Here is a 21,404-nt window from a genome sequence, read left to right as displayed (position 1 = left end):
CGAGTGGGAAGGAAACAAATGGACTGGCAAATGGCGTTTTGAGGGAGAGTTCTTGCCCCCTCCGTGTTAACAGTCTTACTGCTGTCATGATTCCATGCTTGGAGTACATGTGTACTTTATCACAGAACAGTGGGATGTAGCTTGTTCCTGATCTGTCTCCCACCACCGTCCCCCACGGCTCCCCCGCCCCCTAAAACGGTGAACTCTGATTTTTTTTCAGAAATGCGGTAACCGGGAACTGGTTTCTGAGTGGAAGCCAGGTACTCGCCCTATTGAGAGGGAGGTGGAAGTTTCCCCATGCCAATCCTGTGCAGTTCCCAATGACTTTCATAAGGACGCGCTCAGCAAATGCCTTGGAGCTGTGCAGCCTTCCCTACTTGGCCACTGGTGAGGTGGGAGCAGCAGCGTAACTAACCCAGACACTTTAGGAGTTGTTGCCAGCGAACCAACAGCTTGGGGAGCTGTGCGGAAAAGACATCCAGGTTTGGGAAAGATCGGCGAGAGGAGTTTCAAAAAGAAAATCTTTCTCTGATTAGCCGGCACTGCTGAAAGTATGCAGTGCAGAATAGTTTTAAGCAAATTTGCATGACTCGATTCTCATGCCAGAGTGAAAAGTGGCAAAAATATTGCAGAAATCAACCGGGTGTTTAATGAAGGAGCTATACCTGACAAACCCACCTCAGCCAGGTGAAATTCTCCTTCTTTCTTTTCCCCCTCCCCACTCTTGTTAAAAGGAGGTGGAGGAGAAGAGGAGGTTCAAGTTTCTTAAAGTGAAAATCTCAGCCTTGAGAAAGAGACGGTCATCTCATGTGTAGCATTTTGGTTTGAAACTTTGCAATTTTTGGTAGTGTTTGAAAAGTGCATTGATAATAAATAACAGTTAAGCCTGCATGTAGTAGATGTGTTTCTGTTTGGTTCATAATTGAAATCGTGCTTTGCCTGTTTATGTCCCGGTACTAACTGTTTGATGCCTCCAAAGGCAATAACCGGAAGGTGATGCTGAGCCTACTGTATAGTATAGGGGCTGAACGCTGTTATCCGCCTTCTCCTGACTCCCCCATACCGTCACCCGTCCACACTGCAAGATCACCCCCAGTGAAAACCAACCACGGATTAGGTAACCTCAGCCATTGGCTCCCTTTTGTTGCATCCTTGCTTCTGTAACCTGGATTCCTGTCCTGCTTTGCGGAGAGGGGCCAGGGTGGGCAAAGGGCTCTTTTTCCGAAGTATTGCAGGCTAAGCTACTGCGCCTTTCCTCTGTCTTCATTTTTCCCGATTCTTATTGCTGCTTTTAATTATTTTTGAATCACTCTGAAGTTCAAATTTGTAAAGTTGATTATATATGAGTGGTAAACCTCGCATTGGGGTTATTGGGTTACGGGGGATAGGGTGGATGTGTGGGCTTTGGTAGGGTGCTCTTTCCAAGGGCCGGTGCAGACTCGATGGGCCGAATGGCCTCCTTCTGCACTGTTAATTCTATGATTCTATGATTAACACCTGCAGAGAGGTGATTGTGAGATGAGCTATGGGGAGATATTTGCTGTATGGGTTTTTAAATTCTTGTACAAAATAAACAAGGCCCTTTATTTTTGTTTACTGGCCTTTTTAAACTCAAAAAACAACAGTAATCGGAGACTATGCGGAGTTACCATTTCAAAATATCTCTTTCTAAAAATACTCGATGCGAGTACAGTTTGTACTCCAGGCAAGGCTTCCTATTAGATCCCACTTGGAGTTAGAGAAGGGATGAGTGCGCCATCTTCTTGAATTGGTGGTAGCTGTGGTGGTATGATTTGCATAGCTGTCTGCCATTGGTGCAGAACACTGGCTTACCATTGGCCCTGGTCGGTCATGTGCCTCTCGACCGATTGGTTGAGACCAGTCATGTGACGACTCTCCGATTGATCGAGAGGCTGAGTTAACCCCGCCTCCAGAGCGAGGTATAAATACCCAGAACGCCCGGCGGTCGTTCATTTACTGTAGTCGACCGCAGGCCTAACTTCTAGCTTATTAAACCCTAACTTTTGTACAGCAACTCGTCTCGCGTTCGATTGATGGTTCATCAGTAGCGTCTTATTACAACTGAGTTGCTTGCTGGACTACATTGGCGGGATTGGAGTCGCACAAAAATCAGAACGCAGGAAACCAGTGAGGCCTTTAGCACAATTCAACAGCTCATGGTCACTGAACTGATCTGTCTCCTTCTGAGTTTTAAATTGAATTCAAATCTTGATACTGCCATGGTGTGGGGTTTGAACTCGTGTTCTCTAGATTATTAACCCAAGCCTCTCAAGTACTAACCCACTAACGCTCTGCTACAATGCTGTAGCCCTAAATCAAATAACAAAACCTATTGTAAAACCTGATGGTGGTGTGGGAGTTTGCCCTGTGAGTGGATGGGCAGAGCACCTTGTAGCAACCAAGAAAAGTGCCTTCTGTTTTCAGGATTTGAGGATATCATCGGGATTGCCACTGTTATCGGGTCCTTAACAAAAGGGATGGACGCTGTAGACGGTGATGGATATATGCACCAGAGGTGAGAAAAGTGAATCGAATGGACGTGAACGCGGTTTCCCCATTTTTTTTTTGTTGGACGGGTTGGAATGTGTGAGGGGAGTTAGTTGTTCAATTGCACGGTGCTCGTTTTCAGCCACGATCGTCTGCTGTGCCTGGACGGGGGTGGAATTCGAGGTCTTGTCCTAATTCAGCTGCTCATTGCCATCGAGCAGACTGCTGGCCGACCCATCAGGGAGCTCTTCGATTGGGTATCGGGCACCAGCACCGGCGGAATTCTGGCCCTCGCTATCGTACATGGTAAGTACTCTACAAAGTGGACATGTTTGAACCGGGATTTGAACCCGTTGGGTGGGAGGGTGGGGAAAAGGAGTATCAGTTGTACATGAGGGGTATTTGGGATGGGAAAATATCTAACGTGTGCGTTTCTTGTAAGATATCCTTATGAATGTCAGGTGGCTCTGTGCTTAGTTTTTTTAATTTAAAGGACCCAATTTTATTTTTCCAATTAAGGGGCAATTTAGCTTGGCCAATCCACCTACCCTGCACATCTTTGGGTTGTGGGGGTGATACCCATGCAGCAAACGCGGGGAGAATGTGCAAACTCCACACGGACCGTGTCCAGGGGCCGGGTTCGAACCCCGGTCCTCGGCACCGTGAGGCAGCAGTGCTAACCACTGCGCCACCGAGCGGCCCCGCTTATTTTGATTTAGACATAGGAACATAGGAATTTGGAGCAGAAGTGGCCCATTCAGCGCTTGGAGCCTGTTCCGCCATTCAATCAGATCATGGCTGATCTCCTCCTGGTCTCAAAGCCACCTCCCTACCTGTTCCCCATATCCCTGTAACCCGTTTTTAAAATCAGAAATAGGGGTGTGAAATTCAAGGTGACACTGATTTTTTAAAAAACTTAAATATATTTTTTCAAAAAAAATCTTGTTCTCATTTCTATCTCAGCGGTTATCCAGGGAGTTTCTGTCCCCTTCAGTTAAATTAGTGCAGTGTTGTTATGTTTCACCCTCCTGCGTTTGTTGGGACATGCACTAAATGCAGCCAAAAGGGCGATTGACAGATATACTGCCAGGCCCTATCAATACCATGCTATAGCTAGTTGCACCGACCATATCGCAACTCCTTGCATGGATTTTTGGGGTTGATAGTCACCTCGTTTGGACCATGTTTGGGCCAGACTTGACGTTGCCGAGGGAGCTCACAACCTGACCAGCTCAATTACTGACATCTGTATTTGTTTATCAGTGTGTGGCTGTACTCCTGTCCCTCCACAGGAAGCATGCATTCCGTACCAAAGTCGGTACTTTTTTGGGGGCAGGAGAAAGCTTTGCCTAGTTTTCAGAAGCGGTGTTTTTTGATGTGCTGTCCCCATTGAGAAAATTCAAACCATGTTTTAAGTTGCCCACATTTAAATCTTGGTTCCCTCTTTCCTTATAAAGCTAGTCACAAAGGTGTATTGTGTAATCCTCACTGGATTAATTCAATTTTTCAATAATCTCTTGTAAAATTAGTTTTTTTTGCAGTTTCTGGGTAATTACGTACAAACAAGTCTTGGCTTCCTGATGGCTGGGTGGGGAAAATGCATCGTCTGCCCTGGCCGTGGACAACCAACTGGTCTCGATTTGGTCCCAGGTCTGCCCACCTTGGGTCATTTCAGTACAGAATAGAGTCTTCCTGCTTTCTTCTGTAATCTTGGCATTGAACACGAAGGGCTCCAGCTTTGATTGGCGTACCACATTAAGTTAGTTAACTTCAGCTGAGGCAATGTTGGTTGACCTATAGTTAGCTCATTATCATTGGGTGAGGGAACACTGGCCAGGATTTCTCTCTCCTGATCACTGTCTGCTGATCCTTGCTTGGAAATATTGTGTTGGGCAGAGCCGGGCTGTGATCTCGCATCTAAACTGGAGGGGCACTAATATCCTGGCTGGGAGGTTTGCTAGAGTCACTCGGGAGGATTTAAACGAGTATGGTGGGGGTTTGGGTAGGAACCAGAGCATTAGCTTAGAAGGTGTAAGAACTGAAGGGGAAATAGAGAACAAAAATAAGAGAACAACATTACCCTCAGGCAGAGCAAAAAAGGTGACAAGTGTGAGAAGGGAAATGGTCAATACAGGACTGAGGGTGTTGTACCTAAATGCGCGCAGTATACAAAGTAAATGAGCTTGTTGCGCACATTGAAATTGGCCGGTACAATGCTGTGGGCATCACAGAGACGTGACTGCAAGGGGATCAGGGCTGGGATCTAAATATACAAGGATATGTATCCTATCAAAAGGACTGGCAGATGGGCAAAGGGGGCGGGGTTGCATTGTTAGTAAGGAATGAAGTTAAATTGATAGCAAGGAGCGATATAGGATCAGAAGGCATAGAATCTCTGTGGGTAGAGTTGAGGAATTGCAAAAGTAAAAAGACCCTGATGTAGTCCGGATGTGGGGCAGAAAATAAATCGATATAGAAAAGGCACGTAAAAAAGGCAACATTACAATAATCATGGGGGACTTCAATATGCAGGTGAACTGGGAAAATCAGGTTGGTTATGGATCCCAAGAAAAGGAATTTGTGGAATGTCTAAGAGATGGTTTTTTGGAGCAGCTTGTGACAGAGCCTACTAGGAAACGGGCAATTCTGGATTTGGTGATGTGTAATGAGGCAGACTTGAGGTGAAGGAACCCTTAGGGAGCAGTGACCACAATATGATAGAATTTACCCTGCAGTTTGAGAGGGAGAAGCTGCAATCAGATGTAACAGTATGACAATTAAATAAGGTTAACTACAAAGATATGAGGGAGGAGCTGGCCAGAGTTGATTGGAAAAGTAGCCTAGCAGGGAAGACAGTGGCACAGCAATGGCAGGAGTTTTTGAGGGTTATTTGGAAGGCACAACAGAAATTCATCTTAAGGAGGAGGAAATATGCTAAGGGGAGGACAAGAAATCCATGGCTGACGAGGGAAGTCAACGATAGCATAAAAACAAAAAAAAAAGCATACAAAGTGGTGTAGATTAGTGGGAAGCCAGAGGATTGGGAAGCCTTTAAAAGTGAGCAGAGGACAACTAAAAAAGTAATAAGGGGGGTGAAGATTAAATAGGTAAGAGAGAGGGAAAAATAGACATTGGACCACGGTAGCACAGTGGTTAACACAGTTGCTTCACACCTGCAGGGTTCCAGGTTCGATTCCCGGCTTGGGTCACTGTCTGTGCGGAGTCTGCATGTTCTCCCTGTGGGTGGGTTTCCTCCGGGTGCTCCGGTTTCCTCCCACAGACCAAAGATGCGCAGGTTAGGTGGATTGGCAATGATAAATTGCCTTTGGTTTCAAAAAGGTTAGGTGGGGTGACAGGGATAGGGTGGAGGCATGGACTTAAGCGGGGTGCTCTTTCCTAAGAACCGGTGCAGACCCAATGGGCCAAATGGCCTCCTTCCGCATTGTAAATTGTATGTATACGTACGACCACTGGAAAATGAGGCTCGAGAAAGAGTAATAGGAAACAAAGAAATGGCAGAGGAACTGAATAGTTACTTTGCATCCGTCTTCACGGTGGAAGACACCAGTGGGATGCCAGAGCTCCAGGAGAATCGGGGGACAGAGGTGAGTGTAGTGGTCATCACTAAGGAGAAGGTTCTGGGGAAACTGAAAGATCTGAAGGTGGATAAGTCACCTGGATGGATGGACTGCACCCAGGGTCCTAAAAGAGATAGCTGAGGAAATTGTGGAGGCATTAGTGATGATCTTTCAGGAATCACTGAAGGCAGAAAGGCTCCCAGAGGACTGGAAGGTGGCGAATGTAACACCGCTGTTTAAGAAGGGAGTGAGGTAGAATATGGGAAATTATAGGCCGGTTAGCCTGATTTCGTTCATTGGTAAGATTTTAGAGTCCATTATTAAAGATGAGATCGCAAAGTACTTGGAAGCGCATGTTAAAATAGGACTGAGTCAGCACGGCTTTGTCAAGGGGAGGTCATGTCTGACATATCTGTTAGAGTTCTTTGAGGAGGTAACAAGGAAATTAGACAAAGGAGAACCAGTGAATGTGATTTATTTAGATTTCCAGAAGGCCTTTAACGAGGTGCCGCATAGGTGACTGTTAAATAAGTTAAGAGCCCATGGTGTTAAGGGTAAGATCCTGGCATCGATAGAGGGTTGGCTGACTGGCAGAAGGCAGAGAGTGGTGTTAAAGGGGTCTTTCTCAGGATGGCAGCCGGTGACTAGTGGTGAGCCTCAGGGGTTGGTGATGGAACCACAACTTTTCACAATATACATTAATGATCTGGAAGAAGGCACTGAAGGCACTGTTGCTCAGTTTTCAGATCATACAAAGATCTGTAGAGGGACAGGTAGTATTGAGGAAGCAGGGGAGCTGAAGAAGGATTTGGACAGGCTAGAAGAGTGGGCAAAAAAGTGACAGATGGAATACAATGTGGAAAAGTGTGAGGTTATACACTTTGGAAGGAGGAATGGAGGCATAGACTATTTTCTAAATGGGGAAATGCTTAGGAAATCAGAAGCACAAAGGGACTTGGGAGTCCTTGTTCAAGATTCTCTTCAGGTTAACATGCAGGCTCAGTCGGCAGTTAGGAAGGCAAATGCAATGTTAGCATTATGTCGAGATGGCTAGAATACAAGAGCAGGGATGCACTTCTGAGGCTGTACAAGGCTCTGGTCAGACCTCGTTTGGAGTATTCTGAGGAAGGATGTGTTGGCCTTGGAAAGGGTCCAGACGAAATTCACAAGAATGGTCCCTGGAATGAACAGCTTGTCGAATAAGGAACGGTTGAGGACTCTGGGTCTGAACTCGTTGAAGTTTAGAAGCATGAGGGGGATCTTATTGAAACTTACAGGATACTGCAAGGCCTGGTGTAGAATGGGTGTGGAAAAGATGTTTCCACTTGTTAGAAAAACTAGAACCAGAGGACACAATCTCAGACGAAAGGGACGATCCTTTAAAACAGAGATGAGGAATGTTTTCAGCCAGAGGGTGGTGAATCTGTGGAACACTTTGCCGCAGAAGGCTGTGGAGGCCAAATCACTGAGTGTCTTTAAGAAGAGATAGATAGGTTCTTGATTAATAAGGGGATCAGGGGTTATGGGGAGAAGGCAGGAGAATGGGGATGAGAAAAATATCAGCTATGATTGAATGGCGGAGCAGACTCGATGGGCCAAGTGGCCTAATTCTGCTCCTATGTCTTATGGTCTTACATGTGTGTGCAAAGTCGCAACCCCAATCTGCACCTCTGCTATCGGGGAAGAGCCTAAGCACTTACACACAATTATTGTTTAAATCAGCAGTTGCTTAATAATATTTCCCAGTGAATAAATAGTCAAAACTGGAAGATAACCCGAAACTAACTTTGCAAGGAATGAATGCACCTCAAATTACATTTGTGAATCGATGATGATCTGCAAGCAGTACTGTAATCTATGTGAAGGAGAGGCACCATGCACCCTAACAGTTTGAGTCCAACAAATTTCCTTTATTTTCGTTGGGTGGAAGAAATCCTGTGCTTTTATTTTACCAGTTTTTATTCTCTCCGCCGTTTCTATGCCAAGGGTGTTGTCTGTTTGGAAATGTGGTTTCATGAGCTTGAATTGTGTCCTAATTACTGTGGTTCGATGATCACCGATCATTGCCCGGTACCTTGCTCACGTTCCTTGGACACAGATTTCCCTCTAATACTACGATCAAAAAATTTTGGAAGTGCTTAGCTGGCCAGTCAGCCTCAATGGAGAGAACGAGTGAGTTAATGTTTCAAGTTGTCAGTACGTCTGTCTCTGTGCTAACTTCAATGTGGACTATCCCAATTTTCGCCACACATGCTTTGCTCGAGGCAATCACTATAGGATATCGCTTTCCTCTCACTCGCAGGCAAATCCATGCAGTATCTGCGTTGCCTGTATTTCCGGATGAAAGATGAAGTTTTTAAAGGATCCAGACCATTTTCCTCAGCTCCGCTCGAGGAGTTTCTGAAGAAGGAGTTTGGGGAAAACACCAAAATGACTGATGTCACCAAACCAAAGTGAGTTAATGATTTTCGATTTTACAGTGACGATGAGCCGGTTATGTTTTCCCATCTGTTTAATTTTCCTCCTGTTACTTTGCTGCATATTAAATACAGGTTGAGTATCCCTTTTCCGAAATTCGGAAAGCTCTGACCTCCATACTTTTTCAGTGTTGGCTGTTCCTAGCCCTGTGACCCGTTCCTGTGGACGAACACACGTGCGTGCGTGCGTATCCTTCCAATTGATGGCACGGGTTTGTTGGATCGAAAGAGTTATACCTGGTACCTGATTCCCTGTCAGGAGGGAAGCCACGTATCCCTGTCAGACGCCACACCGACCGGTGACCCCGAGCAGTGTCTGAAGTTCTTTGCAGTTTAGCATTCCAAAATACGGAACATTCCGGAATCCGAGACACTCTCCGTCCCGAGCATTTTGAATAATGGATACTCTATCTATTTTACAAATTTAACCTTGACTTGCAACCAATCCCCAATGCTGTATTATATTAAATTCTCTCTTCAATTTTTAGAATATAAGTGAACCATCTTGGTGTATGTGATAGTTTTCAAATAGTATGTCTGTTACTTTGTTTAATATCGTTGCTGCCAGTGGTGGATAGGTAAGGGCAACTCAAATGGAAAATGCTAACTTGTTTAAAGCTTGCATAAAGAGGGTCTTCAGCGACGGCTCTGTGGGTAGCACTCTCTAGCATTTTAGTCAGAAAGTTACCAGTTCAAGTGTCACTCCAGAGTACTAAATCTAGACTGGTACTCCAGTGTAGTACTGAGAGAGTGCGTTGTGTCGGAGATGTCAGACATGATTTACCGGCCTCATTACGTCCGACTTGGTCATGCGGCGAGGCCGTTGAATCTCGCGAAAGGTCTCTCGTGAGATTCGCGATGCTTGAGATGTCTCGCAAGATTAATCTGAACCTCGCAAGACGTCACGATCTGGATCTCGCCTTCGCTCGGTGGCAGCCTGGCACTTTGCCACGGCCAGCCTGGCACTTTGCCACGGCCAGCCTGGCATTTTGGCACGGCCAGCCTGGCACCTTGGCACGGCCACCCTAGCAGGTATGAAGGGGCTTCATAAAGTTTGGCAAGGCGGTTGAGTGGGAGTCCTGAAAGGTGGGTGGGGCCTGAAAAGGGTGGGCCCTCAGCAACTCCATAGCAGGATGTCCTCACTTGCAGGATGGGGGGGTTAAACCCCATATGTACGGGGGAGGGGGGATGACATTACCCATGGATGTGGGATGCGGGGGACTCTCAAGCTGACTTAGAGATCGGGGCATTCTTTCAAAATGACGGCCTGATCTCTGAGGAACCGATCTCATTGACAAGTTCCGCTCACCAGTGTTGAAAAATTTCTAAGTGTGGGCTTGACCGGGGATAAACTCCCCAAGGCCTTAAAAATGACTTGTGTGGTTGAATAGCAGCGTGGATCTCACCCAAAAAGCCATTGAGAAACACCCCGCCAAACCCGCCCAAAACTACACTTGGAAATTGTTTGGTTGAGTCGCGCCCGTCATCTTTCAGATGAGTTGCTAAACAGAGGCCCCATTTTCCCCCTCAGGTGGACTTAAAAGATTATTTTAGCAAAGTTCTCCCTGGTAGCCCAGTCAATACTTAGCCCTCAAATAGCATCATTAGAAAGAAATCAATCGGTCATCATCACATTTTTGTTTGTGGGATCTTGCTGTGCTCTAATTAGTTGCCACATTTCATTCGTTACAAGAAAGACTAAAGTGCTTCATTGTCTGTAAAGCACTTTGGGAAGCTATGGGGTTCTGAAAGATGTCTTTATCCTTTTCTATATTATCCACTGTATTGGATGGGGAATCTTTTACACTTGAAGCATTTTAACTCGATGCAAAAATATATTATCCATTGCATTGTTATTTGAAATTTAGATTTTTGTGAAAGTAGAAGCTGAAAGTTTATTTCTTGTCCTCCATCATTCTGAATATTGCCCCCCCCCCCCACTGACCCACCTCTGCCCACAGAGTCATGGTGACTGGAACTCTTGCCGATCGGCACCCTGGAGAACTTCACCTGTTCCGCAACTACAGCCCACCGGAGTCGCAATATGATCCACCCTACATGCGGACAGCGGAGTTCCAGGCTCTCACCCAACCTAAAGGTAAATAGAAAGTGTGTCAGCGTCCGGCCCACAGGAGGTGGCATTGAAAAGCTTGCGTTATCCTGACGTCTGGGGATCAGGAAACCTCGCAATTAAAAAATAAGTAAATTCATTCCGAGGAGGCCAATATTAGATCACCCACCTCTAATTTCCCTTGAAAAGATGGTGCAGAGCTGCGTTTTTTGAATACAGGTGAATGGCTTGCTAGATTGTTTTGGAGAACAGTTAAGAATCAGGTAATTTGCAGGGCAGCACGGTGGCGCAGTGGGTTAGCCCTTATGTTTCACGGCGCCGAGGTCCCAGGTTCAATCCTGGCTCTGGGTCACTGTCCGTGCGGAAGTTTGCACATTCTCTCCGTGTTTGCGTCGGTTTCGCCCCCACAACCCAAAGATGTGCAGGCTAGGTGGATTGGCCACGCTAAATTGCCCCTTAATGGAAAAAATTAATTGGGTATTCTAAATTTTTTTTAAAATCCGGTAAATTGCTAAGCATCTGGAGTCACATGTAGGCCAGATCGGAATAAGGACAGCAGATTTCCTTCCCTCAAGGGCATTAGTGAACTAGATGCTTTTTAAGTCACTCCGGTAATATCATGGTCAGTCCTACTGTCCTATTCCAATTTAATTAATTGAATTTAGGTTTCCCAGATGTTGTGGTGAAATTTGAACACTTTTCTCTGAGCTATTGGTCCAGTAACATAACCAATATGCTACCATGCCCCCTTGAGTGAGCATTTAATTATATTTTGTATTTGCAGACTTGCAGAACATCATGCGCCAAAACAGGGGCGGCACGGTAGCACAGTGGTTGGCACAGTTGCTTCACAGCTCCAGGATCCCAGGTTTGATTCCCGACTTGGGTTAACGTCTGCGGAGTCTGCATGTTCTCCCCGTGTCTGCGTCGGGTTTCCTCCGGGTGCTCCGATTTCCTCCCACAGTCCAAAGATGTGCAGGTTAGGTGGATTGGCCATGCTAAATTGCCCCTTAGTGTCTAAAAGGGTTGGGTGGGATTGCTGGGTTGCAGGGATGGGGTGGGGGCGTGGGCGTGAGTAGGGTGCTCTTTCCAGGAGCTGGTGCAGACTTGGTGGACTGAGTGGCCTTCTTTTGCACTGTAAATTCTATCTGTCTATAACGAAAGCACAAATCGTTAATTACTTTTTATCTACAACAATAGGCTGTTTAAAAGGGGTGATTGACCTGCTCTACTGACCACGGGAGGCGATAGTGTAGTGGACTAGTAATTCAGGGAGCAGGGCAATGCTCTGGGGCTAAAAGCAGGTTACTGCGGATGCTGGAATCTGAAACAAAAACAGAATATGCTGGACAATCTCTGCAGGTCTGACAGCATCTGTGGAAAGAGAGAGAGAGAGAAAACGGATCGAGTCTGGACGACTCTCTGTCAAAGCTGGCAATGCTCTGGGGACCCGGGATTGAATCCCACCACAGCAGGTGATAAAAATCTGGGACTAAAAGCCTAACGGTGACCATTGTTGATTGTTGTAATGACCCATCTGGTTCGCTAATGCCCTTTCGGACATTACTTGGTCAGGCCTACATGTGACTCCAGACCCAGAACAATGTGGTTGACTCTTAACTGCCCCTTGGAAGTGGCCCAGCAAGCCACTCAGTTCAAGGACAATTAGGGATGGGCAATAAATGCCGGCCCAGCCAGCGACGCCCACATCCTGATGAATTAAAAAAACCCAGCTGTAATTGTCATTTTGGAGCAGAAAGGTAAGTCGTGCCCTTAAGATCAAACTTGTAATTTGGAAAAGCTGCTTAAAAAATGACTTGACATAGCAAAATTATAGGTTTATAACATCTTTTTTGAACTTCCTCATGAAATTTCTTGTCCATTCCATGCACGTCCAAGTCTTCAATTGCTAATTGGTCAGTTAATTTATTTTTTCTATCTTTGGCCGGGTGTTTTAACAATCTATTCCCCCTCAACTGTCTGTGCTTTTCCAAACGTTTGGCGATGATGTTATGCAAATTTTTCCTTTGCTGTTCTATTTTCTCTCCAATCGCTGTTAAATCCAACTTCTCTGTGACGATTCCTCTACACCGTCCGCGCGATATTAAGGTTGCAACAGTATTGCACCTCAGGTAGAGCTGTGACCATCGTGTCCTGCAAGTAGAGCTATGAGCATCATATCACCTAAGGTACAATAATGCGCAAAGTACTTGAGAACCATGCAAGAGAAAAAGGCCACCCCATCTCCCCTCATTTCCTGTCACCCCTCTAATCTTGCCATTCATTTGCTCCCTCCCTTCATTTTTGGCTCTCTCCTTCCCCTCTCTCTCAAGCTCCTCCCGTTCTCTCCCCCCCACCACTTTAATTATTATCCACCATCATCTGTCCCGATTTCACTTGGAGGGGGGTGGGGGAGAAAAATGCCCTTGGTCCCGACACCCCCATGCACAAAGTTTCTGAAGGTTAAGTGGTAAATGTCTTTTTTTTTACCCAATCCTTTTTCTCCCCCAATTAAGGGGGAATTTAGCTTGGACAATCCTGCACATCTTTTGGGTTGTGGGGGTGAGATCCACGGGGAGAATGTGCAAACTCCACACAGACAGTGAACCAGGGCCGGGATCTAACCCGGGCCCTCTGTGCCGCAAGGCAGCAGTGCTAACTACTGCACCACCGTGTCGCCCTAGCAACAAATTCCTAAAAAAAATAAAATACATCTTGCCAACCCCGCCTGCTTGAATTTATATCTTTAGAAATGTCCCATGAGCACCTTGGAGGGATGGGGAGAAACAATTAGCACAAAATTAACAAAAGCTTTCATAAATTAGCCTGTTACCATTTTTCTCCTGCTTCATAAACAGTTCAACACAACCTGTCAGCCCTCAGGATGCTGAATCATTGCTAGAGTTCCCCCCCCTCCACAACAATAGCAATTGCATCAGCGCTGCAAAGTGCTTTTTAAAAAAAAAAGCATGCATACATATGTTTTTTTTTAACTGCACCGTCTCCCACAGATGCAAAATTGTCTAAGAATGTGGGCTGCCATGGAGATGGAATTTCCTTGAGCATTTGCTGAGGAATGCACAGTATGCTGGGGGTTTGGTCGCTGTCTCTCGCCAGTGTAGTTGCTTCCTCCCGCACGTTTGGATGTGTGGCTCGCTAGTTATTTTTGATCCTTGCCGGTGTGAAAATGGAGGCCAAAGCTTCCTTAGAGCAACTGAGCTCTGTGATTGTAATTCTGTTCAATTTAACAAAACACCTTTTGTCCAAATCACTAGCAGCATCAGGAAATGGGGCTTTCCAATTTGAGCTTGTTCCCAAAACTCTTCAGCGGATATTCCTCGTAAAAGGCAAGTCCCAGGAAGCAGGGCAGCACAGTGGCTAGTACTGCTGCCACACGGCACTGAGGACCCGGGTTTGACCCGGGTCACTGTTCGTGTGGAGTTTGCACATTCTCCCCAATGTACGCGTGGGTCTCACCCCTGCAACCCAAAAGATGTGCAGGGTAGATTGGCCATGCTAAATTGTCCCGTAATTGGAAAGAAAAAAAAATGAATGAATAAAAAGTCAAGTCCACAAAAAGCCCCCTGCTTCCCGTGAACCCAAAGCTCAGCTGTGGCTTAGTTGGTAGCACTCTCCCCTCAGAATCACGAGTTTTCCAGTTTTCACTTTCTGGATTTTTACTCCAGGGTCTTGAGCACATTAAAAACAAAAATTCGCTGACAGTGCAACACTGAGCAAGTGCCACGGTGTCTTTCAGATCAGACATTGAACCGAGATCCCGTCTGCCTGCTGGGGTGGTTGCCAAAGGTCCCATGGCACTGTTTCAAAGACGAGGAGGGGAGTTTTTCCCCATGTGCGCTGGCCAATATCTATCCATCACCATTAGAGAAACAGATTACCTGGTCATGATCGCATTGATGTTTGTGGGAGCTTGCTGTGCACAAATTGTCTGCCCTGTTTGCCACATTACAACAGTGATGTCAAAAGTATTTTGTTGATTGTAAAGTGCTTTGATTGTGAAAAGCGCTATATAAATGCAATCTTTTTACCGTTGGGTTATACTTTGGGGGGGACTTTGTGGGAACTTAGAGGAGTGATTGATACAGTAATAACCTAGTGTCACAAGTAGGCTTACACTAACGCTGTAATGAAGTTACTGTGAAAATCCCCTTGTCGCCACACTCCGGCACTGAGGGAGAATTCAGAATGTCCAATTCGCCTAACAAAGCACGTCTTTCCGGGGGGGGGGGGGGGGGGGGGGGGGAGAAGAGATAGCCGGAGCACCCAGAGGAAACCCACGCAGACACGGGGAAAACTTGCAGACTCTGCACAGACAGTGAGCCAAACTGGAATCGAACCCGGGACCCTCGCGCTGGGAAGCAACAGTGCTAACTACTGTACTACTGTGCTGCCTATAAAAGAGGGCAATTAACTTATTTGCGGACACCTTCAGCCGGGGGGCCTGACCATTGCATGTTGGTCTTTGGTCAGTGAGTAACCGTGCGCACCTGGCAGGCACCTGGTGGCAAATGTGGGACAAGTACTGAGTGTGGGTGGCCACTTAGGGACGGCATGCCATGTGTACGCTCTAAACTGTGGCCTTCCTTTAAATAGACCAGCTGGTGTGGCGGGCTGCTCGCTGCAGCGGGGCAGCCCCTACCTACTTCCGACCTATGGGCCGCTTTCTGGATGGGGGGCTGCTCGCGAATAACCCGACGCTGGACGCCTTGACCGAAATCCATGAATACAATCAGAACCTGAAGAGGAAGGTGGGCCTCACTTTGATTTTATAAACATGCTGCTGATGCTCAGGCAGGTGTCGGAAGCCGGTTTCGGTCCCTTTCGCTGCTGCAAAGTCTGGATTGTAAATCGTTCAAGATCCAATTGCTACCTTGTTAGAAACCTGGGTGTATTAGGTGGAAAAGTAATCCCATTCCAAATAGAATTCCAGTCCACATTTTACCTACATTTTCTATTTCATACTTTTAGTTCCATTTCTGCATTGGGCAAAAGATTCTTGCTTAGATTTGCACCCTGAATAATGATTCTGAACAATTATTCGGTCTTCTTTTTTAATCCAATATATATTAGAAGCAATGAAAATGCATCCATTTGCGATCAAAATCTTGGAATTGTGATGCTGATTTTGAAACATTGAGCGTGACCATTGAACTTTTCACCTCATTTGTCGCAAGACCTTATAACTGGAGACAAACGGGATATGTTATCATGAAATCCCTACAGTGCAGAAGGAGGACATTTTGCCCATCGAGCCTGCACTGACCCGCCTAAGAAGCACTCTACCTAGGTCCACTCCCCCGCCCTACCCCTGTTATCCCGCGCGCGCATTGGTTATACAAAGAACAAAGAAAAATTACAGCACAGAACAGGCCCTTCGGCCCTCCAGGCCTGTGCTGATCCAGATCCTCTATCTAAAACTGTCGCCTATTTTCTAAGGATCTGTATCCCTCTGCTCCCTGCCCATTCATGTATCTGCCCAGATACATCTTAAATGACACTATCGTGCCCGCCTCTACCACCTTCACCGGCAATGCGTTCCAGGCACCCACCACTCTCTGCGTAAAGAACTTTCCAATTATATCTCCCTGAAACTTTCCCAAACGTTTTATGTCCAATCCGCCTAACCCGCACATCTTTGAGCATTTGAAATATTGCTTTAAACAGGCTTGTCATTCTTCCGATGGCTCCGCAAGTACATGAATTGTTTTGTGCGAGATGGACAGGCCTTGCTGACCTCGGTTGGAACGATGCTTGGGCTGTTATGATTGAGTCCGCCTAGGGAGGGACGTGGACGCAGGGGAACATCAGTAGGATTGTTGTTTAGTGTCCTCCTGAAAGCCTGCGCATGTTGAGGTCGATTGAGGACGAGACTGAGCCAGATTTAACTCCACTCTGCAGTCCGCCAAACCGCTAAGCGTCGCTCGCTCTGCACAATCTCATCTGACCAGTCACCCACTTGACAACGGATGTTGGAGAATGGAATTCATGAAATCAGTGGAGAACTCCATTCTCTCCCCGGTGATGAGTTGTACACAAGTAGTCTGAAAACAATCTTGTGAATGCACCCTAATTTAATCAATAAATGTTACACGGGGAACTGTTTGTGAAACTTCAGTTTCTGACGGTTTGTTCTTTACACTGGTCGATTTGCAGGGTAGGGGGAGTCAGGTGAAGAAGCTTGGTGCTGTTGTTTCTCTCGGAACAGGGAAGCCGCCACAGGTACCTGTGACCTCTGTTGATGTCTTCCGTCCCTCCAATCCCTGGGAACTGGCTAAAACAGTCTTTGGTGCCAGAGAGCTGGGCAAGATGGTGGTTGACTGTGTAAGTATAACACGCAGGGGGAGCATGCTTAGGATTTTTTTTTCTATTGTATGAATTTTCTATTCCTGAGAGTGGGGGCGCTTACGGAATCCCTATGTCTGTTATTTTTGTGATTCTTGTCACCTTTTGCATTTGTTCAATTCCAAATTAAATCTGCCTTTTACTACCATCCAGATAAGCTTCAAACTGGTGATTGTTCGATAGCAAACGTAACAATGCACGGAATGAATGGTTGCCTCGTAACCTTTAGCGCTGTGTTTCATGTTCCTCTGAACTTTGCTCTCCACTGTCTGTTAATTATACAATTAGCTTTGTAGCAGCGTATGTCCTTTCATCGTTCTTTTCCGGGACCGCACTCTGTCTCTACCAGGACCCCTCTCTGTCTGTCTGTCCTGGGACCCCTCTGTCTGTCTGTCTGTCCCGGGACCTCTCCCGTCTGTCTGTCCCGGGACACCCCCCCCCCCCCCCCCCCCCCCCCCCCCCCCGGGTCTGCTCCGCGACCCCCCTCAGTGTGTTCCACGACCCCCCTCGGTGTGTTCTGCGACCCCCCTCGGTCTGCTCCGCGACCCCCCCTTCCCTCGGTCTGCTCCGCGACCCCCCCCACTCGGTCTGCTCCGCTACACCCCCCCTCGGTCTGCTCCGTGACCCCCCTCGGTCTGCTCCGTGAACCCTCTCGGTCTGCTCCGCGTCCCCCCCCTTGGTCTGCTCCCCGCGACCCCCCTCGGCCCACCCCGCGACCCCCCTCGGCCTTTCCAACTCCTACTGCAATCTTCGAGACTTTGAAACCCAAGGCTGACGTCACATCATGCCTTACCTTGCATTATCTTCTTTTCTGCTAGTTTCAGTCCTTTCATTTACTTTGGCGCCTCAATGGAGCTCCACTGCCTTTTACAACTAGTGCAGGCCTCACTGATGACAGGCAAGGGATAAATTAATTTAAAATCTAAATAAACCAGACCCTTTTGAGCATCCACTAACCATCTAGTATTGAGGTTTGATGTAATTTATTTGTTTGTCTGACATTTTAATATAATTACCATCACTAATAAAATGGGACTTTAAAAAAAAAAGTATATCCTGGATATTTGCTTTCAAAATTAATATAAAGAATGTTATAGTCCTCCTCGACCCACACTGCTCATCTAAATTGGTTGGTGTTTGGATTGATGCCAGTCTGGGAGAAGGTTGCCACACCGATGTAGGCCGCACTGAGACAACAGAATCCCATTGGACTATGTGAGGGGGAAAGCCTAAACACGTGAGCATGTGTAGTAACGGGACCTCTACCTTCTGTTTGTTAGTGCACTGATTCTGATGGGCGAGCAGTGGACCGGGCCAGAGCCTGGTGTGAAATGGTGGACATTCCATATTTCAGGTATTGCTTTTTTGAATTATCTCTCAAGATGTGGGCCTCGCTGGCTCTTTAGTATCATCAAATGCTCGCCTGCCGAAGCTCTCAATTTAATGCATGTCTCGAGGCTTAGTGACTCAAGCCTGCTGGAGGGCACGTTCTGTGTTGGTCATCCGGCTGACTTAGACATAGAATTTACAGTGCAGAAGGAGGCCATTTAGCTCATCAAGTCCACACCGGAAAGACCCCACCTAAGCCCACACTTGCACCCTATCCCCACAACCCAGTAACTCCACCCATCCTTGAACACTTTGGGCAATTTAGTATGGCCAATCCACCTAAGCTGCACATCTTTGGACTGTGGGAGGAAACCTATGCAAACGGGGGGAGAACGTGCAGACTCCGCACAGACAATGACCCAAGCCGGGAATCGAACCTGGGACCCTGGAGCTGTGAAGCAGCAGTGCTAACTACTATGCTCCATGCTGCCCCCACTATGTGCTTGGAATGTTCTGCAAGACTGTTCTCCGCATTGTTTCTCTGCCCCCCCACCCCCCCTTCCGTCCGTCAGCAAGGTTTGTAAGTGTAGTGCTAGCCGGCACCTCTGAAACAGCTGGGAAGACTTGCTGAGTGCGACCGTGTGAATGAGTTTTACAAATCAGCCGAATCTGGTGTTGCCGTTGCTTTTCCAGGCTCAATTCGCAGCTGAAGACGGATGTGATGCTGGACGAGATTGACGACGCTATCTTGGTCAACATGCTTTGGGACACTCAAATTTACATCCACCAGGAGAGGGAGAGAATCCAACAGCTCGCCCGCCTCCTGCTAAGAGCTTAACCTTGGTGGGGGTAGGAGAAAAAGGAAGAATAAATTGAAAGCTGCTGCAGGCAGTACCATATCAGTGCTGTGGGAGCTGTCTGAACATTTGCTGCTCTATATATATTGAATTGTTCTAATGCTGATAATTAAAACCAAACGATGCTGCTTTGTGCTACAATGCACCAATTGTACCCCAACACGGGCTCGCACTGGCTGACCCCCAAGAGCCATTGTGCCTCGCACAAAAGAGACAAATGGAGAAGAAACATTGGCCTGGAGCATACACGTCCAGCCTCCCTTGTCTCGTGCTTTCTCAACTGCGTTTTGTATTTGAGCAGGATGGCTGTTCTGCAGCAGTGGTGGCCAATTCCTGGTTCATGGAAGCTAGGAGGAGGCTCGATGGGCTGAATGGCCTTCATTGTGTCTTTACCAATGCAGCTGTAAACTGTTTGATTGCCTCCTCTTCCTCAACAAAAATCCCAGAGTTTACTGCAGGTTACTAGATTGAGTATCAGCTCTGCAAATAGCAGCAACAGCTCCCTGTACTGGGATGATGACTCAGTGTGATTTCTATAAACCTGAAAGTACGTCAGGCATCAAGATAATTGTAGCCGTGTAGAATTAAACCATTTTAAAAAATGTGTCTAGGGTATAGCCCTTCTTGCATTGACTTTAAACGCCGATTTATCAGAGTTAGCCAGACACGCAAGGGGAGGAAGAAAAGCTCTTTTTGACAACCAAGGTACCCGAAATGGATGGCCATTGTGTATTACTGTCCTTTTTTATTCGTTGTCTTTTAAGCTTCTGTGTCAGTCCACATTGTTGTCAGCGCAAGTGTTAGGAACTGAGAAAACATTTGAGGCCTTATCAGACTGGATGGACACTGTAGCTATTGGCGTTAAGTTGTGGACCAAACGTCATTTGTTAATTGACCAATTAGGGAAAATTTATGCGGACTACAGTTCCCGTAATATTTTGCTGTGTAGCACAGTATTGTGGGACTTCTGAGTCACTTCTGAAAAGAATGTATTTGTCTATGTTGGTGAGCGTAGAAGGCAATATATATTTTTTTGGTTCATTGTCACAGGAGATAGGAACGACTTTTTAGCGCAGTATAGTTTTCCCCCCACCATCCCAATTTAGTTAAGCTAGAAAACGGGTTCAATGTCAGTCACAGGGGTATCCCAAAGATATTTGAAATGAAAAAATCAAAATCCCTTATTGTCACGAGTAGGCTTCAATGAAGTTACTGTGAAAAGCCACATTCCGATGCCTGTCCGGGGAGGCTGGTACGGGAATTGAACCGTGCTGCTGGCCTGCTTGGTCTGCTTTAAAAGCCAGCGATTTAGCCTGGTGAGCTAAACCAGCCCCAGATGGTTTGGCTTGAGTTAAAGATACGATTCGGCCGGATGAAACATTTAAACCCAGGACTTGCCTACCTTCTCTGATGGGTGTAAAATAAAAAAATCTGGTGGTATCGTTTGTGGGACCTCGCTGTATAGTAATTGGCTGCTGTGTTCCTACCTCGCAATTGTGGGTAGACTTTTAAAAAAAATAACTTAATTGGCCGCAAAGCACTTGAGATTCTCCCGAGTCTGCAAAAGGTGCTACATTAATGCAAATTTTATTTTAACGTCCTTGATCGAACTGATGACACACTGCCTCAGAAATGGACAAATGTGAGCGACCAAATTTATATTTTCACTGTTTCCTTTTGTCCCAAGGTTGCTGATTGAGACTGAACTGACTGCCTTCCCTTAATGATATGTTTTAATATATTTAAATTATACGCTCGGTTTTGGTGGTTGTGTTTTATGAAGAGTGGGACTTGGTGGATCATGTCAATGCTGTTCCTCTCATTAGCCTGTGGGAATTGGAGGCTGCAAAATAATTTCACTTACAGAAACATCAAAACTCCCACTGACAAGCTAATGTGAAGGGTTAAAACTGTAACACCATGTGCCTCTGTTTGGCCGTCTGTAATTATGAAATTCTGATCCTTATTTTTACTAATAGTGTCCGATGTGACTGCAAATAAAGGTTGATTAACTACAACTGTTCAGACTTTTTTTTTACTTTATGCTTCCCCCAAATGCAGCACGGTAGTACAATAAAAATGAAATGAAAATCGCTTATTGTCACAAGTAGGCTTCAAATGAAGTTACTGTGAAAAGCCCCTAGTTGCCACATTCCGGCGCCTGTTCGGGGAGGCTGGTATGGGAAGCGGCAAGTGGCTAGCACTGTGGCTTCACAGTGCC

General features: G+C 46.4%; 1 protein-coding gene across 5 annotated transcripts in view; it reads left to right on the top strand.

The window, feature by feature from the left end:
* Positions 1-21,201, top strand: part of pla2g6 (phospholipase A2, group VI (cytosolic, calcium-independent)) — a 75,887-nt gene extending 54,686 nt beyond the window's left edge. For 3 of the 5 annotated variants that reach the window (XM_038783489.1, XM_038783488.1, XM_038783490.1), the window contains 9 exons: positions 980-1,117; positions 2,446-2,536; positions 2,651-2,814; positions 8,389-8,539; positions 10,525-10,661; positions 15,249-15,403; positions 16,809-16,976; positions 18,278-18,351; positions 19,020-21,201. In XM_038783489.1, the coding sequence (XP_038639417.1) occupies positions 980-1,117; positions 2,446-2,536; positions 2,651-2,814; positions 8,389-8,539; positions 10,525-10,661; positions 15,249-15,403; positions 16,809-16,976; positions 18,278-18,351; positions 19,020-19,164 (1,223 nt within the window). In that variant the 3' untranslated portion in view covers positions 19,165-21,201. The remainder of the gene's footprint in view (positions 1-979; positions 1,118-2,445; positions 2,537-2,650; positions 2,815-8,388; positions 8,540-10,524; positions 10,662-15,248; positions 15,404-16,808; positions 16,977-18,277; positions 18,352-19,019) is intronic. The other 2 variants (XM_038783492.1, XM_038783491.1) reach the window with 2 other exon arrangements.
* The last annotated feature ends 203 nt before the right edge of the window (positions 21,202-21,404 follow it).

This window comes from Scyliorhinus canicula, chromosome 23, assembly GCF_902713615.1.
Source record: "Scyliorhinus canicula chromosome 23, sScyCan1.1, whole genome shotgun sequence".
In the NCBI taxonomy this organism is placed as follows: domain Eukaryota; kingdom Metazoa; phylum Chordata; class Chondrichthyes; order Carcharhiniformes; family Scyliorhinidae; genus Scyliorhinus; species Scyliorhinus canicula.
Note: the sequence above shows the minus strand (reverse complement) of the source record. Positions and strands in the feature narration are given on the sequence as shown.